Genomic DNA, 19,284 nt, shown 5'->3' with positions numbered 1-19,284 from the left:
CTTTCATATCTTGGTTATTGTAAATAATGATCCTATGAACACTGGGGTATTTATATCTTTTTGAATTAGCGTTTATGTTTTCTTTGGTTAAATACCTAGGTGTGGAATTGCTGGATACTTCAGTGTTCTTGCCTGGAGAATCCCAGGGATGGGGGAGCCTGGTGGGCTGCCATCTATGGGGTTGCACAGAGTCAGACACGACTGAAGCAACTTAGCAGCAGCAGCATGGTAGTTCTATCTTTAATTTTTTGAGGAAACTCCATACAGTGTATGAGGGTTCCGTTTTCTCCTAATTCTTGCCAGCACTTGTGATTTCTTGTCTTTTTGACAATAGCCATGCAGACAGGTATGAGGTGATACCTCATTGTGGGATATATACCCAGTGGAATGTTACTCAGCCATAAAAAAGAATAAAGTGTTGTCATTTGTGACAATGGATAGACCTGGAAGGTATTATGCTTAGTGAAAAAAGTCAGAGAAAGAAAAATACTATATGTTTTCACTTACTTGTAGAGTTTTGTTTTTTTTTTTTAAAAAAAGCAGACTCAGATACAGAGAACAAGCTAGTGTTACCAGGGGGGCAGGGGTGGGGGAAGGGCAAAACAAGTGGAGGGGATTAAGAGGTGCAAACTACTAGGTATAAAAGAAACAAGTTACAGGGTTGTAGTGCATAGCACAGGGAATATAATCAGTATTTTATAATAACTTTGTATAAAGTAGAATCTATGAAAATATTGAACTACTGTGTTGTACGCCTGAAACAAGTATTATTTTACTAGTCAATTATACTAAACTAAATAAAATGAAAAATTTAGGTCCTGAGTCACACTAGTCACATTTCAAGGGCTCAGTAGCCACACATGGCTTGTGGCCATTATGCAGTGCTTAATGTCTCCATCATCATTGATGATTTTATTGGACAGACTGGTCTGGATTCTTGTGCACAGCCCTGGATGGCAAGATGGCTGGTGACAGGATTCTGAGTTCACACACAGAATTCTCTCCCTGATGATAAACAACCTTCTTTGGGCTGGTACAATTTTTCTATTACATATTTTTCTGTATATCCAGCAAAATAGCAGAGATAATGATAATTGCAGCCACATGTATTTAGTTCTTAATATGTGCTAAACAGGGTGCTAAGGTAATTAAAGACATTATGTCCTTTAATCACTTCCACAACCCTAAGGAAGACACTACTACTATCTCTATTTTAATGCTGCAAAAACTGAGGCTCAGAGAAATTAAGGGACCACACAGCTATTCAGTTACATGATAGGAAACTGCCAATATTTATCTTTTTTTTTTTTTTTTAAAGAAAATAGCACTTTTATATTGTTAAACTTCATAGTGGTTGGCAGAGTCAGATTCTGAATCCAGTTTCATTGTCAAGGACACTGTGGCTGAGCCTTTTTAAGGGACCACCTGGAAAACTGCTTTCTTAGGACTGTTCAAGTATTAAGTGAAATAACACTGATTCTGTTCCTGGTGCATGGTTGGGCTCATGAAATTCTACTTTTTTGTTTTTTCACCCTTTGGTCAGTCCTGCTGTCTCAGGAGGCAGAGCACAGCTGTCTAAGCAGATAGGGCCAGTGAGCCTGGGAGGAGGGGGCCTCTGCCATCGCCCATATTCCCTCCCAGGGACCTGGAAAAGCTCATCCTCCTCACCAAGACCGCCCCACCCTTCCCTCTGCCACTGCTGCCCCTGTCTCTCACGGAGCCTGTCCTGCTCAGAAGGGTCAGGGTCATTTCCTCTGGGTCTTGAGCAGAGGGAGGGGTGATGAACACTGGCTCTTCCTATCCCTCATGCCCTCAACAGCCCCAGAACATGCATTTCATCAGCACACCCCTCCCGAGGAAGGGCTGGCTGCGGCGGTGAGCACACCAGCTGGTTCTGGAAGCTGTGCACCAGACCTCCTGCACGCTGTAACCCTGTTTTCATGATTGTTTCTGGCAAGGAGCCCGATCTGAAATTCCTCCCTCTTTTATTTGGCAAGAGAGGAGAGAAGTCCCCCTTGGCTGAGGGGCCTGATGTTTGGGTAGGGTTTTAGGACCTGGGGGGTAATTTGCATCCACACGAGAAACCTTTGTCTCTTGAAAGCAATAGTATAGGGTTGTTGGATTTAGCAGATGAAGCTAAAGGATACCCAGTTAAATTTGAATTTTAGATAAACAACAGATAATTTTTTAGTAAGCCTATAAACCATGCAATATTTGGAATGCACTTCTACTAAAATTATTTGTGGTTTATCTAAAATCCAGATTTACCTGGACATCCTGCTTTATTTAGCTGCCTTCCAATAGTAAGACTTCTGTCCATCCTTTAGGTACCAGGTCATTATAATGATGTTAATGATGTGTTGTTGTTGTTGTTTTAGTTGCTAAGTCATGTCTGCATGGACTGTAGCCCACCAGGCTCCTCTGTCCATGGAATTTCCCAGGCAAGAATACTGGAATGGGTTGCCATTTCCTTCTCCAGGGGATCTTCCTGACCCAAGGATGAAACCTGGGTCTCCTGCATTGGCAGACTGATTCTTTACCACTGAGTCACCTGGGAAGCCTGTTAAGGATGCTTAGGACTGAAGAAAGCTAGATCTAGTTTGCACCAGATACACCCTACTTTCATATTGAGAGCATCTCATGGGAGGGGCAGAGTGGAGTGACTTAGACTGTGGTTCTCCTATGTGGTCTGTGGCCCGGCAGCAATCAGCATCACCTGGTACTTGGTGGAAAAGCACATCCTTGGGCCCCACTTGGACCTCTTGAATCAGTCTAGGGGGTGCCTGGCACACTGTGTGTAACAAATCCTCCACTTGCTGCTGATGCAGTTTGAGAACCAACAGTTTAGACTCTCAGCAAGAGCTTTAGGGATCAGACACACCTGGGCCAAAGCTCAGTCCCACCATCTACTGCTTGTGTGAACTTGGCCTCATTACTTAACCTCTCTGAGTCTGTTTCTTCCTGAGTATAAAAGAGAATATAACACTTCATGTAGGGATGGATGAAGAAGTAAGTGGAGTTATATATTCTAAAGTGCAGTCCATAGTGCCTGTGAGTGTAAGAATGCACAAAATGTTTACTCTTTTTTTTTTAAACTTAAAAAATTTTTTTTAATGTTCTGGTCACACCATGTAGTATGTGGGATCTTAATTCCCTGACCAGGATTGAACTCATGTCCCCTGTATTTGAAGCATGGAGTCTTAACCACTGGACCACCAGGGAAATCCCTTGGTTACTCTTATTTTTACAACACAAGTGGAGGTCTGATCATGCCCTGGACAAAACTGATGGTCAGCATGGCAAGCCCCTTGTTACAGAGGAAATTTCTTTTTGTTCCATTCAAAAGTGCCTCTAATGCCCAGGACTTTACTTGCCAACAGTCCTGTGCAGGGAGGAAAGAATTGAAAGGACAAGGGGACAGGGAGAGAAAGAACCTGTAGGAATTGGTTTTCTGACCCACAGATTGCATCCATAACAGAGGGCCATGCTCACTTAATTCACTTCATTCAGTGCTTAGCTCAGAACAGTTGTCCAAAGGCAGAGGATTTTTCTGTTTGCTTTTGTCTGTTCATGGAAAGGAGGAGAGGAGGCTCTGAGAGGTGAGGACACGTGGGGGCTCCTGTCAAGGGAGGGGGTTAACACCCTCAGGCATGTTTCACAAGTCAAGTCTGGGGCGCCCACATTACAGCTTGCCCAGGATTCTCAACTTTGGCACTGCTGACATTTTGGGACAGATAATTCTTTGTGATAGGGTTATCCAGAGCATGTTGAGCAGTAACTCAGGTCTCTACCTACTAGTGCCAGTAGCCCCTCTAATCTTCTGTCACAGTGTTGACAGTCAAAACCATCTCTAGACTTTGCCAAATGTACTAGGGCAAGGGGTGCGGAGAAGTTGTCAAAATCTCCCTTGAATGAGAATCACCAGTCAAGAACTGACCACACAATACCTGCTCTAACAATTTTAACAGCTACCATTTATTGAACATTTATAAGGATCATCTCTAATCCCCATGCTGATATTGTAAGGTAAGCTTTCCTTTTAAAGTATAACTTAAAGTTGAAACTGAGGCTCTGACAGTTAAAAGTAACTTGTCCCAAATCGAACAGCTGGGAGACCTGGATTTCTGACTGAGGTTGGTCTAAACGTTCCTGCTGCAACACTCCTCTCTCAAAACAATTAGGAATGTGGTTTTTTCTTTTTTTAATTTCAACCAGGAAATTCAAGTCAGCTCAAGTCCAAAAGTATTTGCTGAAAAGCCACAAGAAGCTACAAGAGAAATACAAGGAACTGTTGCTCCTCTTGAGGAGTTTTCAATATCAGTGTCATTGAGCAGGTCAGACTCTTACACGACATCACTAAAGAATAGCAGGAGGCAGTCTGAGTTTGGGCCAAAATGAACATTTCTAGAGGTAGAACTTTGTGAACTGAATGCCTTTTGTGTGTGTCTGCTTCACATACCCTTTCACTGTCAATCCTATAATAAAAAAAAAAAAAAAAGGAAAGTGGAATGAAGCCTTGAAGTCATGGCTTCAACCAGCCACAGGTACTAAGAAATATTAATTATTTAGCCTTGGGGTGGCCTGTGGGTTGCTTCCAGCCAAGCACTCTGCTATCTTCCTTCTGGCTCTTTGCAAGAACTCCACGTCCCCCCTCTCCCTCCGTATGGCCGTGTACTCGTAAGCCTTGAGCTTGCTGTAGTAATCAGAGAATTTGTTGTAGAGGATGGATATGGGCATTCCATTGAGGATGATTCCAAAAGCAATGCAGAGGAAGGCGAAGAGCCTGCCCAGGTGGGTCTCGGGGTACATGTCTCCATAGCCCACAGTGGAGATGCTCACCTGTGAGGGAGGGAAAGTAGAATGGAATTGTTAGCATCGAGAGGGAGACGTAGGAAAAGCAGGAGAACCAGGTAGGAAGGTGTCTTCATCCCCCTGAAGGTGCCTGTGGGTCGTGTAACAGCTCCCCGTGGAGCCAGCTTTCGAAGGTACCAGGAATTTTGCCTCCAAGACTTGTGTCATGGAAAGAATACAAGCTTTGGAGCCGAAAGGCTTGGGTTTAAATCCTGACCGTCACTTATACATGTTCTTACAATACAGAGGAGGCAATACCTACTCTAAAGGGTTGTTGTGAAGGGCACAGAGGAGCATGCGCATGAAGTTCCCAGCGTAGAACAGGCTCAAGGAATGTAGGTCTCTGCCTCTTTCATCTGGGGCCAGATTTAGAACAGGGTCCGTGGGCTTGCCTACATGGTACATGTACTAAAAAGAGCTTGGGCTTAGAACCAGTCAGACCTAGGTTCCTCTGATCCTTCCCAGCTGAGTGATCTTGGGCAAAGCATTCAGAATTTCTAAGCCTTGGTCCTTGCATCCAAAACAGGAAGCTAGAAGGTATGGTAGTGATAAACAATGGAATAGTACTCAACCTCAGAAAGGAATGAAATTGAGTGAATTGTAGTGATGTGGATGAACCTAGAGGCTGTTACATAGACTGAAGTAAGTCAGAACGAAAAACAAATATCATTATATACTAACATATATGTGGAATCTAGAAAAATGGTATAGCAGAAATAAAGACAGAAACATAGAGAACAAACACATGGACACCAAGGGGAGAAGGGAGGAGGTGGGAGGAATTGGGGTTGACATATATACACTGCTGCTGCTGGAAGTCGCTTCAGTCATGTCCAACTCTGTGCGACCCCATAGAGGGCAGCCCACCAGGCTCCCCCATCCCTGGGATTCTCCAGGCAAGAACACTGGAGTGGGTTACCATTTCATTCTCCAGTGCATGAAAGTGAAAAGTGAAAGTGAAGTTGCTCAGTCGTGTCCGACCCTCAGCGACCCCATGGACTGCAGCCTTCCAGGCTTTTCCGTCCATGGGATTTTCCGGGCAAGAACACTGGAGTGGTTTGCCATTGCCTTTTGCAATGCATGAAAGTGAAAAGTCAAAGTGAAGTTGCTCAGTCGTGTCCGACTCTTAGCGACCCCAAGGACTGCAGCCCACCAGGCTCCTCCACCCATGGGATTTTCCAGGCGAGAGGACTGTATAAAATGGAGAACTAATGAGCACCTGCTGTGCAGCACAGGGAACTCAGTGCTCTGTGGTGACCTAGAAGGGTGGGGTGGGGGATGGGCGGGAGGGATACTCAAGAGGGAGGGAATACGTGTATACTTATGGCTGATTCATGGAGTTGTACAGCTGAAACCAACACAACATTATAAAGCAATTATACTCCAATTAAAATTTTAAAAATAATTTAAAAAAACAGGAGGATAATAACTAAGTCTCAGGGTTCTCATGAAGGCTACATTAAAAAATGATTATATGTATATGCATGGTTGAATCTCTTCACTTTCACCTGAAATTACCACAACCTTGCTAATTGACTACACCCCAACACAGGCTTCCCTGGTAGCTCAGATGGTAAAGAATCAGTCTTCAGTGTGGGAGACCCAGGTTCCATCTCTGGGTCAGGAAGATCCCCTGGAGAAAGGCATGGCTACCCACTCCAGTTTTCTTGCCTGGAGAATTCCATGGACAGAGGAGCCTGGTAAGCTACAGTCCATGGGGTTGCAAAGAGTTGGGCATGACTGAGTGACTAACACTTTACTTCATACCCTAATACAAAATAAAAAGTTTAAAGTTCAGGGAAAAAAAGATTATAAAGTGCTTCATACTATCAGGCACACAAAAGACATTAAAATCAGCCTCCTCTGTTGTCCTCTTCTCATCCTTAAAATAGGGGCAACTTTCATACTTCTCATACAGCATATTAAAAAGCAGAGATGTTACTTTGTCAACAAAGGTCCATCTAGTCAAGGCTATGGTTTTTCCAGTGGTCATGTATGGATGTGAGAGTTGGACTATAAAGAAAACTGAGCAGCGAAGAATTGATGCTTTTGAACTGTGGTGTTGGAGAAGACTCTTGAGAGTCCCTTGGACTGCAAGGAGATCCAACCAGTCTATCCTAAAGGAGATCAGTCCTGGGTGTTCATTGGAAGGACTGATATTGAAGCTGAAACTCCAATACTTTGGCCACTTGATGTGAAGAGCTGACTCATTGGAAAAGACTCTGATGCTGGGAAAGATCGAAGGCAGGAGGAGAAGGGGACAACAGAGGATGAGATGGTTAGATGGCATCACCGACTCAATGGACATGGGTTTGGGTAAACTCTGGGAGTTGGTGATGGACAGGGAGGCCTGCTGTGTGGCAGTTCATGGGGTCACAAAGAGCTGGACATGACTGATCGACTGAACTGAACTCATACTTCTCAGAGCTATTAGGCAGTTCGAATGAGATATTTTATCTTCAAGGTGCTTTAATTGCCAATGTCTGGAGAAACATACTCATTATTCTTCGAAGGGACTTTTGTAAGACATCACTGACCACAAATATGTTCACCCTGCATGAAATCCTTCCCATCACACTTGTCACTGCTTTAAATTCCACTAATTAGAGATGTATTTAGGTTAACAAGCTTCTGTTTTAACATGCAGATACCCACGGGACTAGTTATCAGTTAGTGTAGCGAGAGAAAGCCCAGGAAAATCTCTCGGGGCCTGTTTTTTATGCCTCATATACTGAGACTCCCGTTAGTCCCCAGACTCTTGGCAGAATTACTAGAAGTCTTTTAGGCAGGGCTGTTGATTACAGTTGAAAAGACTGCCTCGCACAACTCTAGGGGGCAGTGTCAGCTTCGTCGATTTGTGTTGTTGCACAATTTTCCAGCATACGGTTATAAATGCACAGATCTGATCACCCTATGGGTCTGTACAGAGACAGCCTCTAGCTTAGAAATGTAAACCTTTTTGTTTCGATGACGTAAGGGTCAGTTTGAATTTAAAGTGTGATTGATGAGTTAGAATGAAATGGACAAGTAGGCCAGCTGGGCAAATCTGGTGGCCCTGACAAGAACCAGAGCTTCATGCAGCCCATCAAAGCAGGAGGTTGCAACTCCTCTTGGGACAGGTGACACACCACCTCTCACTACTCCATCTCCAGAGAGAGACCTGCAGAGGATGTGTGTGTATTGGAGGGGGTGGGGGGTCCGGGGATGCTCCTCCCCTAGTGGGAAAATTCAAGCCTGCATCTAAGAGAGGCAGGAGGGTGTAGACTAGGTTAGGAAGCAGGTGTAGCCCTGGGCCACAGCTGTGGGATTGGGGTAAGTGGCCTGAATGCTCTCTACCTCAGTTTCTTCTTTTGAAATGTGGAGAGAATCATAGTGTGCACCTCTGAGGGTTGTTAGGGAATTAAAGGAGTGGCTGCTGAGTCACTTCAGTTGTGTCTGACTCTTCTGTGACCCCATGGACTGTAGCCCGCCACGCTCCTCTGTCCATGGAATTTTCCAGGCAAGAGTACTGGAGTGGGTTGCCATTCCTTTCTCCAGGGGCTCTTCCCCACTCAGGTATCGAAACCGCGTCTCTTACATCTCCTGCCCTGACGGACAGGTTCTTCACCACCAGCGCCACCTGAAGGAGTCTGGCACTGGGATATCAGGGATAATGTTAGCCTGGGGAAGAGACTCATGCTGAATGCTGCTGGGGGAGACTGGATGGGACACCACGTCTCCAGTAGAGAATCTCCTCTGCCTACCTTCTGGTTAAAGGGTGATGAGAGACAGTGATAAAGTAAGATCATGGGCTAATCGTAAAAAAGAAAAGTTTGCGTTGTGTGTGTATGTGTGTGTGTTTCTTGTCATTGGCCTCGCAGAACATAAACGAACCTGAATAGTTAGGGAGTTTGAGATGGATGTGTACACACTGCTATACTTAAAATGGGTAACCAGCAAGGACCTATAGCACAGCACGTGGTACTCTGCTCAATGTTATGTGGCAGCCTAAGGGGAGGGGAGAATGGATGCATGGATACCTATGGCTGAGTCCCTCTGGTGTGCACCTGAAATGATCGCAACATTGTTAATCAGCTGCAAGCCAATATAAAATAAAAAGTTAAAAAAAACTGCATCAGCTCTCTATCCAGGTGTGTGAACAGCTTCCATATGTCACTAACCCTGTTACTCACACCTCTTTGTGTTTAGTCAGTCAACTTAGCTGGAGTCTGGATGAAAGGGTGAGTGACAGGAAGGGGTAGTTCAGATCAGGAAGCACCCATGAAAGGCCAAAGCAGAGACTTTGATCTAAACCAGCCCCTCAAGGATCCAGGACTGGAAGGGGTGGGGGGGTTGGAAACATGCGGATACACAGGAAGGAAAATAACTGAGACAAAGTGCCTAATTTAAACCTTTGCTCAGTCCCCACAGTTGGCTTTGATTCTCTCCCAACCCCAACTTCTTTCTTTTTTAATTTTTCTTGGCTGAACTTTGAGCGAAAAGTCAGAAGCAAAGAGAATTGGCTGAAGAAAGATTCAATATTTGATGTGCATAATATGGTCTAAATATTTTTGTATGTCTTGGATCTCTATTTTTAGACAAGAGATCTCTTCTGCTAGGAGACTGTATGACTGATTCTGAAGAGTTTGTTCAAAATGCAGAGCTAATTTATGCACTGCCTGTTTGGGGGATAATCTGACTTAACTGGTGATCTGGTTCTTGCTTCTTGGCTCCAGAGGAACCCAGGATTCCTTGGCTTATGGCAACTTCTTCTCTACATTCCACAGACCAAACCATTTCTCCCTGAGAGAGCATTAAAAATGGAAGGTCCCAGAGTGACTCCAGTGACCTCACAGAGCAAGTTCTCTCATTAGCAGGATTTGGGTTTGGACATGTGACCGAAATTTCCACCATCCGTCTTAATACACTGAAAAAATTGACTGGCTCAGCCACTCTACCATTCTGTTGAAAACTTAACATATTTTTCCTAGCTCTTGGGTTCCCAAAGCCAGAATGTAGCCTTTCCCTAGCAGCTCACCCACTGGGCAGCAAATCCTGACCTGCTAAATGCTACAAGGAGGACAAGCATCCCATTTGTCTCTGAAACTTTAGAATAACTATACTTGAACTTCTCCTTCAGCAAGGAATGTTTAGTTCCTTCATAGTGACCTCGTCATGAATTACATCTTGTATTCAGTCACTCAGTTGTGGCTGACTCTTTGTGACCCCATGGACTATAGCCCACCAGGCTCCTCTGTCTATGGAATTTTCCAAGCAAGATTACTGGAGTGGGTTGCCGTTTCCTACTCCAAGATTATGTCTTAGCACCCAGTAATCCCTACATCCAGGAATAATGATTTCAAGGAACAAAACTGATTTGCCAAAGAATTAATTCCTCTTAATTCCCAAAGAATTTGAGGTAGTCAAGACTAATGTTTTCTGGCTCAGACTATTGCATACTTCATGTTGTCCTTTAACGAATTTAGCTTCAAAAACTATACTTAGCCTACTCATGCGGCTGTGGCTACTAGAAATATTTTAGGAATTCCTTCTTGGGATTATAATCTATACAGAGAATTCAGTGGTATGATCTTGAAACAAGTGTTCTTATCCGCCTTGAGGATTAACCTTAGGGCTGGTCTTAAAATCAAGGGTCTTGACTATTTAAAAACATTAAATCCAGCCTCATAAAGGGAAAGATTTAACCCCACTATGAAGAAGTAAGTGGACATGTCGCAGATGTTTTGACACATGCTCAGTGGAACAATTCCTCAGTGGAATTCAAAAAATGTTTTGATCAGTGGAAGCCCTGTTAGAATGAGGTCATGGGTAATCTCCTTGAAGAGCACAACCAGTCTCGTGTGTGTATGAAAGTTCTGAGATGTGCATGAATTGTACTATAAGGGGGAGGCTGTCTAGAAGCTAAGGCCAGTTTGGACTCTGTCCCTAGAAAGGCATACAAGAATGATGATGCCTTCACATTCTCAGCTTACTTGGCACTTCTCCCTATCCTCTACAATTCTATCATGTCCCACTCGAGTTATATTGGCCAACAGGGAGAGCTTACAGAGCTAAAAGGCGACCACCTCAAAATCAGGAGTCCACCAGACCAAAAATCCCCAGGGTGCCTAAGAGCCTTTGCCCAGTTGATGGCTCCTGTGCTATTTCTGAAGGAGCCAGGAGAACTTCAGTGCCTTCTGTGCCAAACCTTTACTCCTTATTTCTCTGCCTCAAGCCCCATTCCCTTCTGGGTGCTCTTCTGTAATTCAGCAACTGGAAGGATGCAAACCACATTTTCCAGGTTCCCTTGCCTGCTGTCTTGTGGTGAGGTTCTGCCAATGAGAGACCCTGTTGGGAGCCTGGAAGATGGAATGAGGAAGCGAGGGTCTCTCTTGCTGCATCTGGTTTCTGTCATCATCCCTCAACAATGACAGAGAGCCACGGCTCAGGCCTCTCTCAGCAAACCCAGCACCAGCCTCGTGGTGCCATCTTGGGTGTCCTGTCATCGGCCACAGCCATAGCGACTCCTGCTGCTGCTGAGTCGCTTCAGTTTTGTCCGACTCTGTGCGACCCCATAGATGGCAGCCCACCAGGCTCCCCTGTCCCTGGGATTCTCCAGGCAAGAACACTGGAGTGGGTTGCCATTTCCTTCTCCAAAGCATGAAAGTGAAAAGTGAAAGTGAAGTTGCTCAGTTGTGTCCAACTCTTAGCAACCCCATGGACTGCAGCCCACCAGGCTCCTCCATCCATGGGATTTTCCAGGCAAGAGTACTGGAGTGGGGTGCCATTGCCTTCTCCAGTAACTCTACCCTCTCCTATTTGCTCCCCTAATTCTGGGGCCAATATTGTTTCCTATACTTATGAATCTTTCATTTTCGCCCTTTTGCTCTTCCAGCCTATGTATCAATCTCCCTGTATCAAATGCCCTCTGTTTAAAATACCCTGGTTTTGTTTTCTGTTTTCCTGATTCACCTTTCAAATGGGCCTTCTCCAAGCAAGCAGGTGACAAGAATAAAATGAATCTCAGTGATCCTGTAAGAGCCACCTATTTGCAAAGAAATGATAACATGCTTGAGGAAAACGGAAGCAAGAACAAAGTCTATGGGCCACAATTTTGTGATGCCTCAGCCAGAGATAAATTTTCTTTTTTTAAGAGATTTTGTTAGTTTTTAAAGACATGAGTTTAAGATATAATTTCCTATCTGGTTTCCGCAGCTTTAACTTGCTCTGCCAAGCTCAGAAGGAAACGGTCTGTTCAACCGTCCCGTTGTTGCTTTTCTCCTCAGAAACACAGCTGCAACCGAGGCCGATGCTTACAGCTTGATCACAGAGCTAACTGTGCTTGTTAAGCTGCGCCATGCATTTCCCACACCCAGGCAACCCAGGGAGCCTCCACACGGCTGGAGCTCCTCCAGGCCTGAGCCTGTTTATCTGCATGCTCAGAAGCTCTCCCAGGATTGAACAGCTGACCCTCTTGTGCATCTCATTGTCTCTCTCTTTTCCTCAGGAGAGAAAGAATCACTTCTGTTTTATTTTCCCCTAAATGAATCTGGAAGCCGAGATGATTGTTTCCATGTGATAAAGACTATCAACTGGTCGGATATGGTAGCTTCTATTTACTATGGATAGCATACGGGCTCGTACTTTACATATGTTTCCTATAACATTATGCTTACAAATAACCGACATTTGACAGATGAGCTACTGCATGAGCATCTCCAGACATGAGTGTCCATGAGGGATTTGTTCTGCAGCTATAGGAGAATCCACAATAATGAAAATTGCCATGCTTCTCTTAAAAACCCTGAGTTGAATTACTGAGGAAAGTTGCAGGATCCTTGGCATAGAGACAGAGGAGATTATTAAAAACAAGTCAGATGCTGGGTTGTCCGAGAGCACTAAAAACGCATGGAAGGAGGGATGAGAGAACCCGTTCCTAATGTGGGTGAATATACCACAGAGGCTCCAGCACTGCAGCGGGCAAGCAAATATCAGTACTATTTTTCTTTACTTCATCTTTAGATTTTCAATGTGGGAGTGTATGTTTTCTGAACTATACAATGTATTTGAGAAGTAATACCTTAATGCAGTAGGTTGATTATATTACAAGACTCTATGTCTTCCTGTATCCAGGTTCTCTGCCATACAACTCTGTGGTGCTTTCCTACAGTGAGTGGGCTAATTTGCTCTGCCCTTTGACTCGGAGTTTGGCTTTGTGTCTTACTTTGGCCAATGTGTTGAGCGTGTGACAAGAGCAAAAGCTTATCAGGGTTTGCATGATTGGGCTTGCACACTCTCTCTCTCTTGCCCTTTGCCACAGCCATGGATACATGCTGCCTGGATGAGGAAAGACGTAGTCGCCCTCTTCATCCCAGATGTCAGCAGCTGACCGTCAGACTGGGACATGAGTGGCTGACACCAGTCCAAACGACAAGAATCCTGTGGTTGAAACCAGCCCGAGTTGCTGACTTGCAAACTCATGAGCCAAAAAGATGCTGGACATTTTAAGCCACAGAATTTTGGGGTGGTTTGTAATGCATCATTATTACAGCAACAAATAGCTTATAACTTACGAATAACTACACAGTTATCATGGGTGTGTGCTCAAAATTCCTTAAGTTACGAGATGTATGATATCATAATTATACATTAGGATTCTGCTTCTCAGATTCTCCTGTCTGCTCGGTCATGCCTGTTTAGATGAGCTGCTTCTCACCAGTCAAGCTCTCTTTTTTTTTTTAATATATGTGCACACTGTTATATTTATGTATTTATTTTTGTTTGTGCTGGATCTTTGTTGCTGTGTGAGTGCTTTCTCTAGTTGCGGAGAGCGGGGGCTCCTTTCTAGCTGCAGTGTACGGGTTTCTCACTGCGGTGACTCTCCTGTGGGAGAGCACAGGCTCTAGGCTCATGGGCTTCAGTAGTTGTGGCACCTTGCTGATTCTAGGCCCCGGGGGCTCAGTACTCACAGCTTGCTCACCACTCAAATTTTAATAAATGTCCTCTTTTCCAGGAAGGTTTCTCTGACTATTCCACTATTATATCAAAGGTAGATTCTACCACCCAGATCACTCTCTATCCTATGAAAACACACTGACATCTGAAATAATTTATTATCTCTCTCCATTAGGATGCAAACTCCATGAGGGAAAAAAAAAATCTTGCTCAGTGAATGAAAATGGATTTTTGAGGGTTACATGAAGATTTGTTCCTAATCTTATGTATCTTTTTACTTTGCATCTTTTCTCTTTGTTTTATTGCAAATAAGGGCCCTTAGTATACAATATGCAATGTTATCAGAAATATATAGATGAATTGGGTTAATAATATATTGGCCCTGAGGAATCTTCAAGGGGAGTTGTTCTCATTGTTTTCATAGGTTAGTTCAGAAACAAATACAGGCAATCAGTCTTTTGTCTAATTCATAATGATTTTTACTAGTATAACTAATTCTTAGAGAACAAAATGGATGAATGCCATTGGCAAAGGTTAAGGTTGGTTAATGGCAAGTTGACATGTGCAAATTCTGGCCTATGAAAACCATGCCTTATAGAGATAACAAAAGAAAAATCACACTGGTAAAAGTAATAATTGGTAAACTTTGTTACAGATAGAAACTGAATGATAATTCAATTTTTATTGTCAAATCGATAGAAAATACCAACTTTGAAATTACCAAATTACCAATCTTTGAAAATATCAGCTTTTAGTTAATATAAAAAGGGGGATAAGTTGAAAATATTTTAAGTATTATATATCAAACAGATCAAGACATTAAAGGAGATTATTAGGCATTCACTTCAGGAAAATTTTTTAAAGAGGAAACTCAGTAGCGACAGACTTCTCATTATAAATTTTAATATACAAAAGGTAAAAAAAAAACCTTTTGTGCATTAAAAATACAGTATCAAAGAGTCCACTAAGTCCAGCTTACAAACACTAGCCTTCTAAGATATTTGGCTGAATGAAAACTTGACTTTCTACAACTTGGTTTTATGTTATCAGCCTGTGGATTTTCTTTTTTCCCTCCTTGCTTTACTCATCTCTAACATCAATGTTGTTTGCTAATGCATGTGTTTGGCCAAGGCATTGGCCAAAATTTATAAACAATTTTTTTATAAATAAAAAATTTATTTATTTAATAAGATGAATCCATTATTTATCCAATAATGGATAAATCATGCTCCGTTAGTTCCATCTGTACACATGGCTATCTACTATGGGGATGACCTTTCATCATTTGGAATATGATCAGAGGAGCAGCATTTGTCTCAAATGCTTATTTGGAAGAGTCGAACATCATCCTGTCACCAAGGAAAGCTCACAAACCCTGTTGTACATGTGAGTGCTCTGCTTTCCAGGGAAGTGAGACTCACTGAACTGTAGAGCTCTACACCCTTTCCTCTTAGAGATGAGACGACTGAGGCCAGGGAGAAAGGGGGCGAGGTTTCACAGTTAATGAAAGGGCCACACACTATGCAGGGTCAGTTAATTCTTAGCAGATCTGTGACTGGAACCTAAACCTCAATTTTCCATCTTACTATGCTACACTATTAGTAGGAGCCCTGAGTAGGTTCACATCAGAATTTTACACCAGACTGTGGGTTATAACATATCCAATATTAATGTCAAAAGTATCTATTTTCTAACACAGCCAAAACTGGTTATATTTGCTTATTGTCTTTAAAAGCATTACAAACAAGCTAATTAAAAAATAAGGAAAGCATACACCTAGTTCTTTCCTATGTGTGCACATGGCGTGTGTGTGTGCTAAATCGCTTTAGTCATGCCCCACTCTTTGCAACCCTATGGACTATAGCCCACCAGGCTCCTCTGTCCATTGACTTCTCCAGCAAGAATACTGGAGTGTGTTGCCATGTTCATCTCTAGGAGATCTTCCTGACCCAGGGATGGAACCTGCATCTTCTATGGCTCCTACATTATAGGTGGATTATTTACCACTGAGCCACCAAGAAAGCCCCTTCCTATGCACATATGTCAGTTCATTCATTGACTTAAGACCCAATCAACATTTCCAGGAATTCAGGGATTTTTCCAAGGATTTAGTCTAGCACATGAGAAACAGATATTTGAGTAACTGGCATAAATTATTATAAAAGGCAAACACCAAAGAAAATAATGACAGAAATAACTCACGCACTAACTTCAAATTAAGCAAGGAATGCAGAAAAACTCAAGCTTGAGAAGGGCAGTGCTGGGGTGTGGAAAGGGCATGGGTTTTGGTGGGGAAAGGGCATGGGTTTTGCAGTTGGGCAGGCTTGCATTTCAATCCTCACTTTGCTATTATCTATGTGTCTACATTCAATTTCTCTGCACCTTAATTCCTCTAGCTGTAAAATGGGGCAATAATGCCAAGCCCAGAAATAATTTTTGTGATACCAGAGCAAGTTTCAAAGTTAGATGCTCAGATTTAGCTAGAACTGGTGAAATTTCAGTGAGGGTTGACACTCTTCAGCCAAGTCTTGTTTCCTCCCCTGCAGACACCAACAGTTTCCTTCAACACTTGAAGCAATTTTTTCCTTTTGAAAAACAGTGATCCTAGCCACTTCACATGGTTGTGATGCTGAAATAAGTTAAGCATTATAAACCATTCAGGACAACAGGTGTTCAGTAAGTGACAGATAACACGAGTGATGATGATGAAGTTCGTCAGGCTTCATCAGTGAACAATCACTGTTGCTTAAAATCAGCTTCTCAGGGGTATTAAAACTAAATTTAGCTTTGGAGATTCCTAGAATCACGTCAGGACCATGTCAAGCTTCTTGGACTTCGTCTTTCTTCTTGGACTATGTCTTTCGAGCCTTTTAACACCCAACCTGTTTTGCTGCTACTGCTTTATATTTTCTGGTTGAGGACAGTGAGAACGAGAAGGCAGTGACCATTAAGCAAGGCAGGGGAAAGATGATGGAACAAAGCAAGGAGGGCGGCATCACTCAGGAAGGAGAGCAGCAGCTTCTGCCAAGTTGGGGAAGCGAGAGGAAAAGGTCACGGGCCATGGTACTCACCGCGGCCCACCACCAGGCGTGTGGGATGCTGGTGAAGTTGGTCCCCTGCACGTCGTGTTCCACGGAGTAGACGGCGGCGGCGAAGGTGAGGATGCCCATGGTGATGAAGAGCATGAGGCAGCCCACCTGCTGGTAGCACTGGCGCAGCGTGAAGCCAAAGGCGCGCAGACCTGTAGAGTGGCGCGCCAGCTTGAGGATGCGGAAGATGCGAAGGAGGCGCATGACGCGCAGTACCTGGCCCACCTTGCCCACGCGGCCCATCGTCTCAAGGTCGTGCTCCCGCGGCGAGCCCTTGACGTGCAGCTGGTCCTCGCTGGTAAAGCACTCGAGCAGCAGCTGCAGGTAGAGCGGCAGGATGGCCACCAGGTCCACCAGGTTGAGGGCGCTGCGCGCAAAGCGCCGCAGGTCGGGCGTGGAGGCCAGGCGCAGCAGGAACTCGAGCGTGAAGAAGGCCATGCAGAGTGTCTCCACGTGCTCCAGAAAGGGCCGCGGGTTGCCGCCGCCCTCGCCGCGCTCCGGCTGCTGCTCCATCTCTTCCACGGTGTTGAGTGCCAGTGCCACGACGGAGATGAGCACGAAGAGGCTGGAGGCCACCCCAATGGCCTTGGCGGCCACGGATGAGAAGGGCTTCTCCATCAGGTTCCAGAGGCGGCGCCGCTGCGCCCCATAGAAGCGCATGTCCTGGAAGAGCTCCTCCGCCTCCTCTGCCTGCGCCTGGGCGCGCAGCTCGCGCTGGATCTTGAGTTGCTCGCTCAGGTCGTCGCGCCGCTCCTCGAAGCAGATGCGGCAGCAGCGCGGCGTGTACTTGAGACGCACGCCCCAGTAGCCCAGCTCCTCCAGGAAGCTGCGCGGGCACAGCTCGTCGCGCACCAGCAGCACCCCGGACGAGTAGAAGTTGTAGATGAGCTGGAATACTTCAGGGTCGCGGTCGAAGAAGTATTCGTCCGTTTGCACCTCGTAATCGTCGCACAAGCCCAGCTGGCGGCTGCGGCTGGTGGACGTGGCCAGGCGGCCCAGGCGCGTCTTGGGGTAGCAGGCCAGCTCCGTGTAGTCCAGGTGGTAGCTGTGGCCGCCCACGTTCACGTTCAGCGTGGTGGACACGAGCGGAGTGTCGGCGCCGCCGCCTTCCGCTCGCTCGGTGGTGGCGGCCTCCCCTGGCTGTCGGTCCTCCTCCTCGGCCGGCTCGTCCTTCCACAGCTCCTCCTCCTCTTCCCCATCCTCATCCTCCTCGATGTAGTAGTTATAGTTGCCCTCGGTCCACGGTGGGATGCTGGCCTGGGAACCCGAGCGGCCCCCCACGGAGCAGATGCTCCTGCGGTGGGATTGACTCCCCGTCTCCTGGGTCGCGTCTTCACCCTCTGTAGTATTCCAGGACCTGTAGCCCCAGGACCGCCTCCTCTCAGTCTGTTTCAGCATAGCTGGAGGAATGGGAGCCCTGGCTTTGCCCTCCTAGCCTGCTCACTGCCCCTAGGAGTTGGTCACGTGCCCTCTGCTGTCTCAGAGAGACACGCCTGGACCAACAGACCTGGGGTCCCCAGCATTGCCCTGAGAACTGGCCTTCCTCAGGCCCTGGACAGCCCAGTCCAGCCTGTCTGTTCTGGGCACATATGCCCGCAGCTGTTGACTGCTCTAATCTTGCTGGTAGGGAAGAAGCAAGTGTTAGGAGGGATTTAGAGACTCTTAGTTTCCACCCACCCCCCTCCTCTCTGTGACGCAGGGGATGATTATGTGGCCTTAAATCTGTAGATAATCAGAAGGTGGCAGAGATGATTGCTAATAAAAGTGTCTTCCAACCCTGCCCTTAGGAAGCGAGCAGTGTCGGTGTGCTGAGATGGCATCAACGGAATTTGCTAAAGAATGTAGACACCTGTGCCTTGACACTCAACTGTTGAAGTTGCAGCCTCTGTCTTAGGTAAACCCACCATGAACAGGGACAGAAATGACAATAGAATGCTTAAAAAGTGGACTTCCTGACAAGTTACTTTTCCTCTCAGCATTTGCCTTTTGTTTAGATCATCAGTTCAGTTCAGTCACTCAGTCATGTCTGACTCTTTGTGACCCCACGAACCACAGCATGCCAGACCTCCCTGTCTATCACCAACTCCCAGAGTCCACCCAAACCCATGTCCATTGAGTCGGTGATGCCATCCAGCTGTCTCATCCTCTGTTGTCCCCTTCTCCTCCTGCCCTCAATCTTTCCCAGCATCAGGGTCTTTTTCAATGAGTCCACTCTTCACATCAGGTGGCCAAAATATTGGAGTTTCAGCTTCAGCATCAGTCCTTCAAATGAACACCCAGGACTGATCTTCTTTAGAATGGACTGGTTGGATCTCCTTGCAGTCCAAGGGACTCTCAAGAGTCTTCTCCAACACCACAGTTCAAAAGCAACAATTCTTCGGTGCTCAGCTTTCCTTATAGTCCAAATCTC

General features: G+C 45.3%; 1 protein-coding gene and 1 long non-coding RNA gene across 2 annotated transcripts in view; one reads left to right on the top strand and one right to left on the bottom strand.

Annotated features, from left to right (window-relative positions):
• The window catches only part of LOC138433573 (uncharacterized), a 315,433-nt gene that overhangs the window by 9,868 nt on the left and 286,281 nt on the right, over nucleotides 1-19,284 (top strand). The gene's annotated exons all lie outside the window — the stretch shown is intronic.
• On the bottom strand, nucleotides 3,954-18,272 carry KCNV2 (potassium voltage-gated channel modifier subfamily V member 2). Its single transcript, XM_069576472.1, has 2 exons — nucleotides 16,857-18,272; nucleotides 3,954-4,839 (listed from the first exon to the last, which is right to left on the bottom strand). The coding sequence occupies exons 1-2, from the start codon at nucleotides 18,270-18,272 to the stop codon at nucleotides 4,558-4,560; spliced, it is 1,698 nt and encodes a 565-aa protein (XP_069432573.1). The 3' UTR covers nucleotides 3,954-4,557.

The sequence above is a fragment of the Ovis canadensis genome, chromosome 2 (genome assembly GCF_042477335.2).
Source record: "Ovis canadensis isolate MfBH-ARS-UI-01 breed Bighorn chromosome 2, ARS-UI_OviCan_v2, whole genome shotgun sequence".
In the NCBI taxonomy this organism is placed as follows: Eukaryota; Metazoa; Chordata; class Mammalia; order Artiodactyla; family Bovidae; genus Ovis; species Ovis canadensis.
The sequence above is the reverse complement of the archived record's forward strand: the minus strand, read 5'-3'. Positions and strand labels throughout refer to the sequence as shown.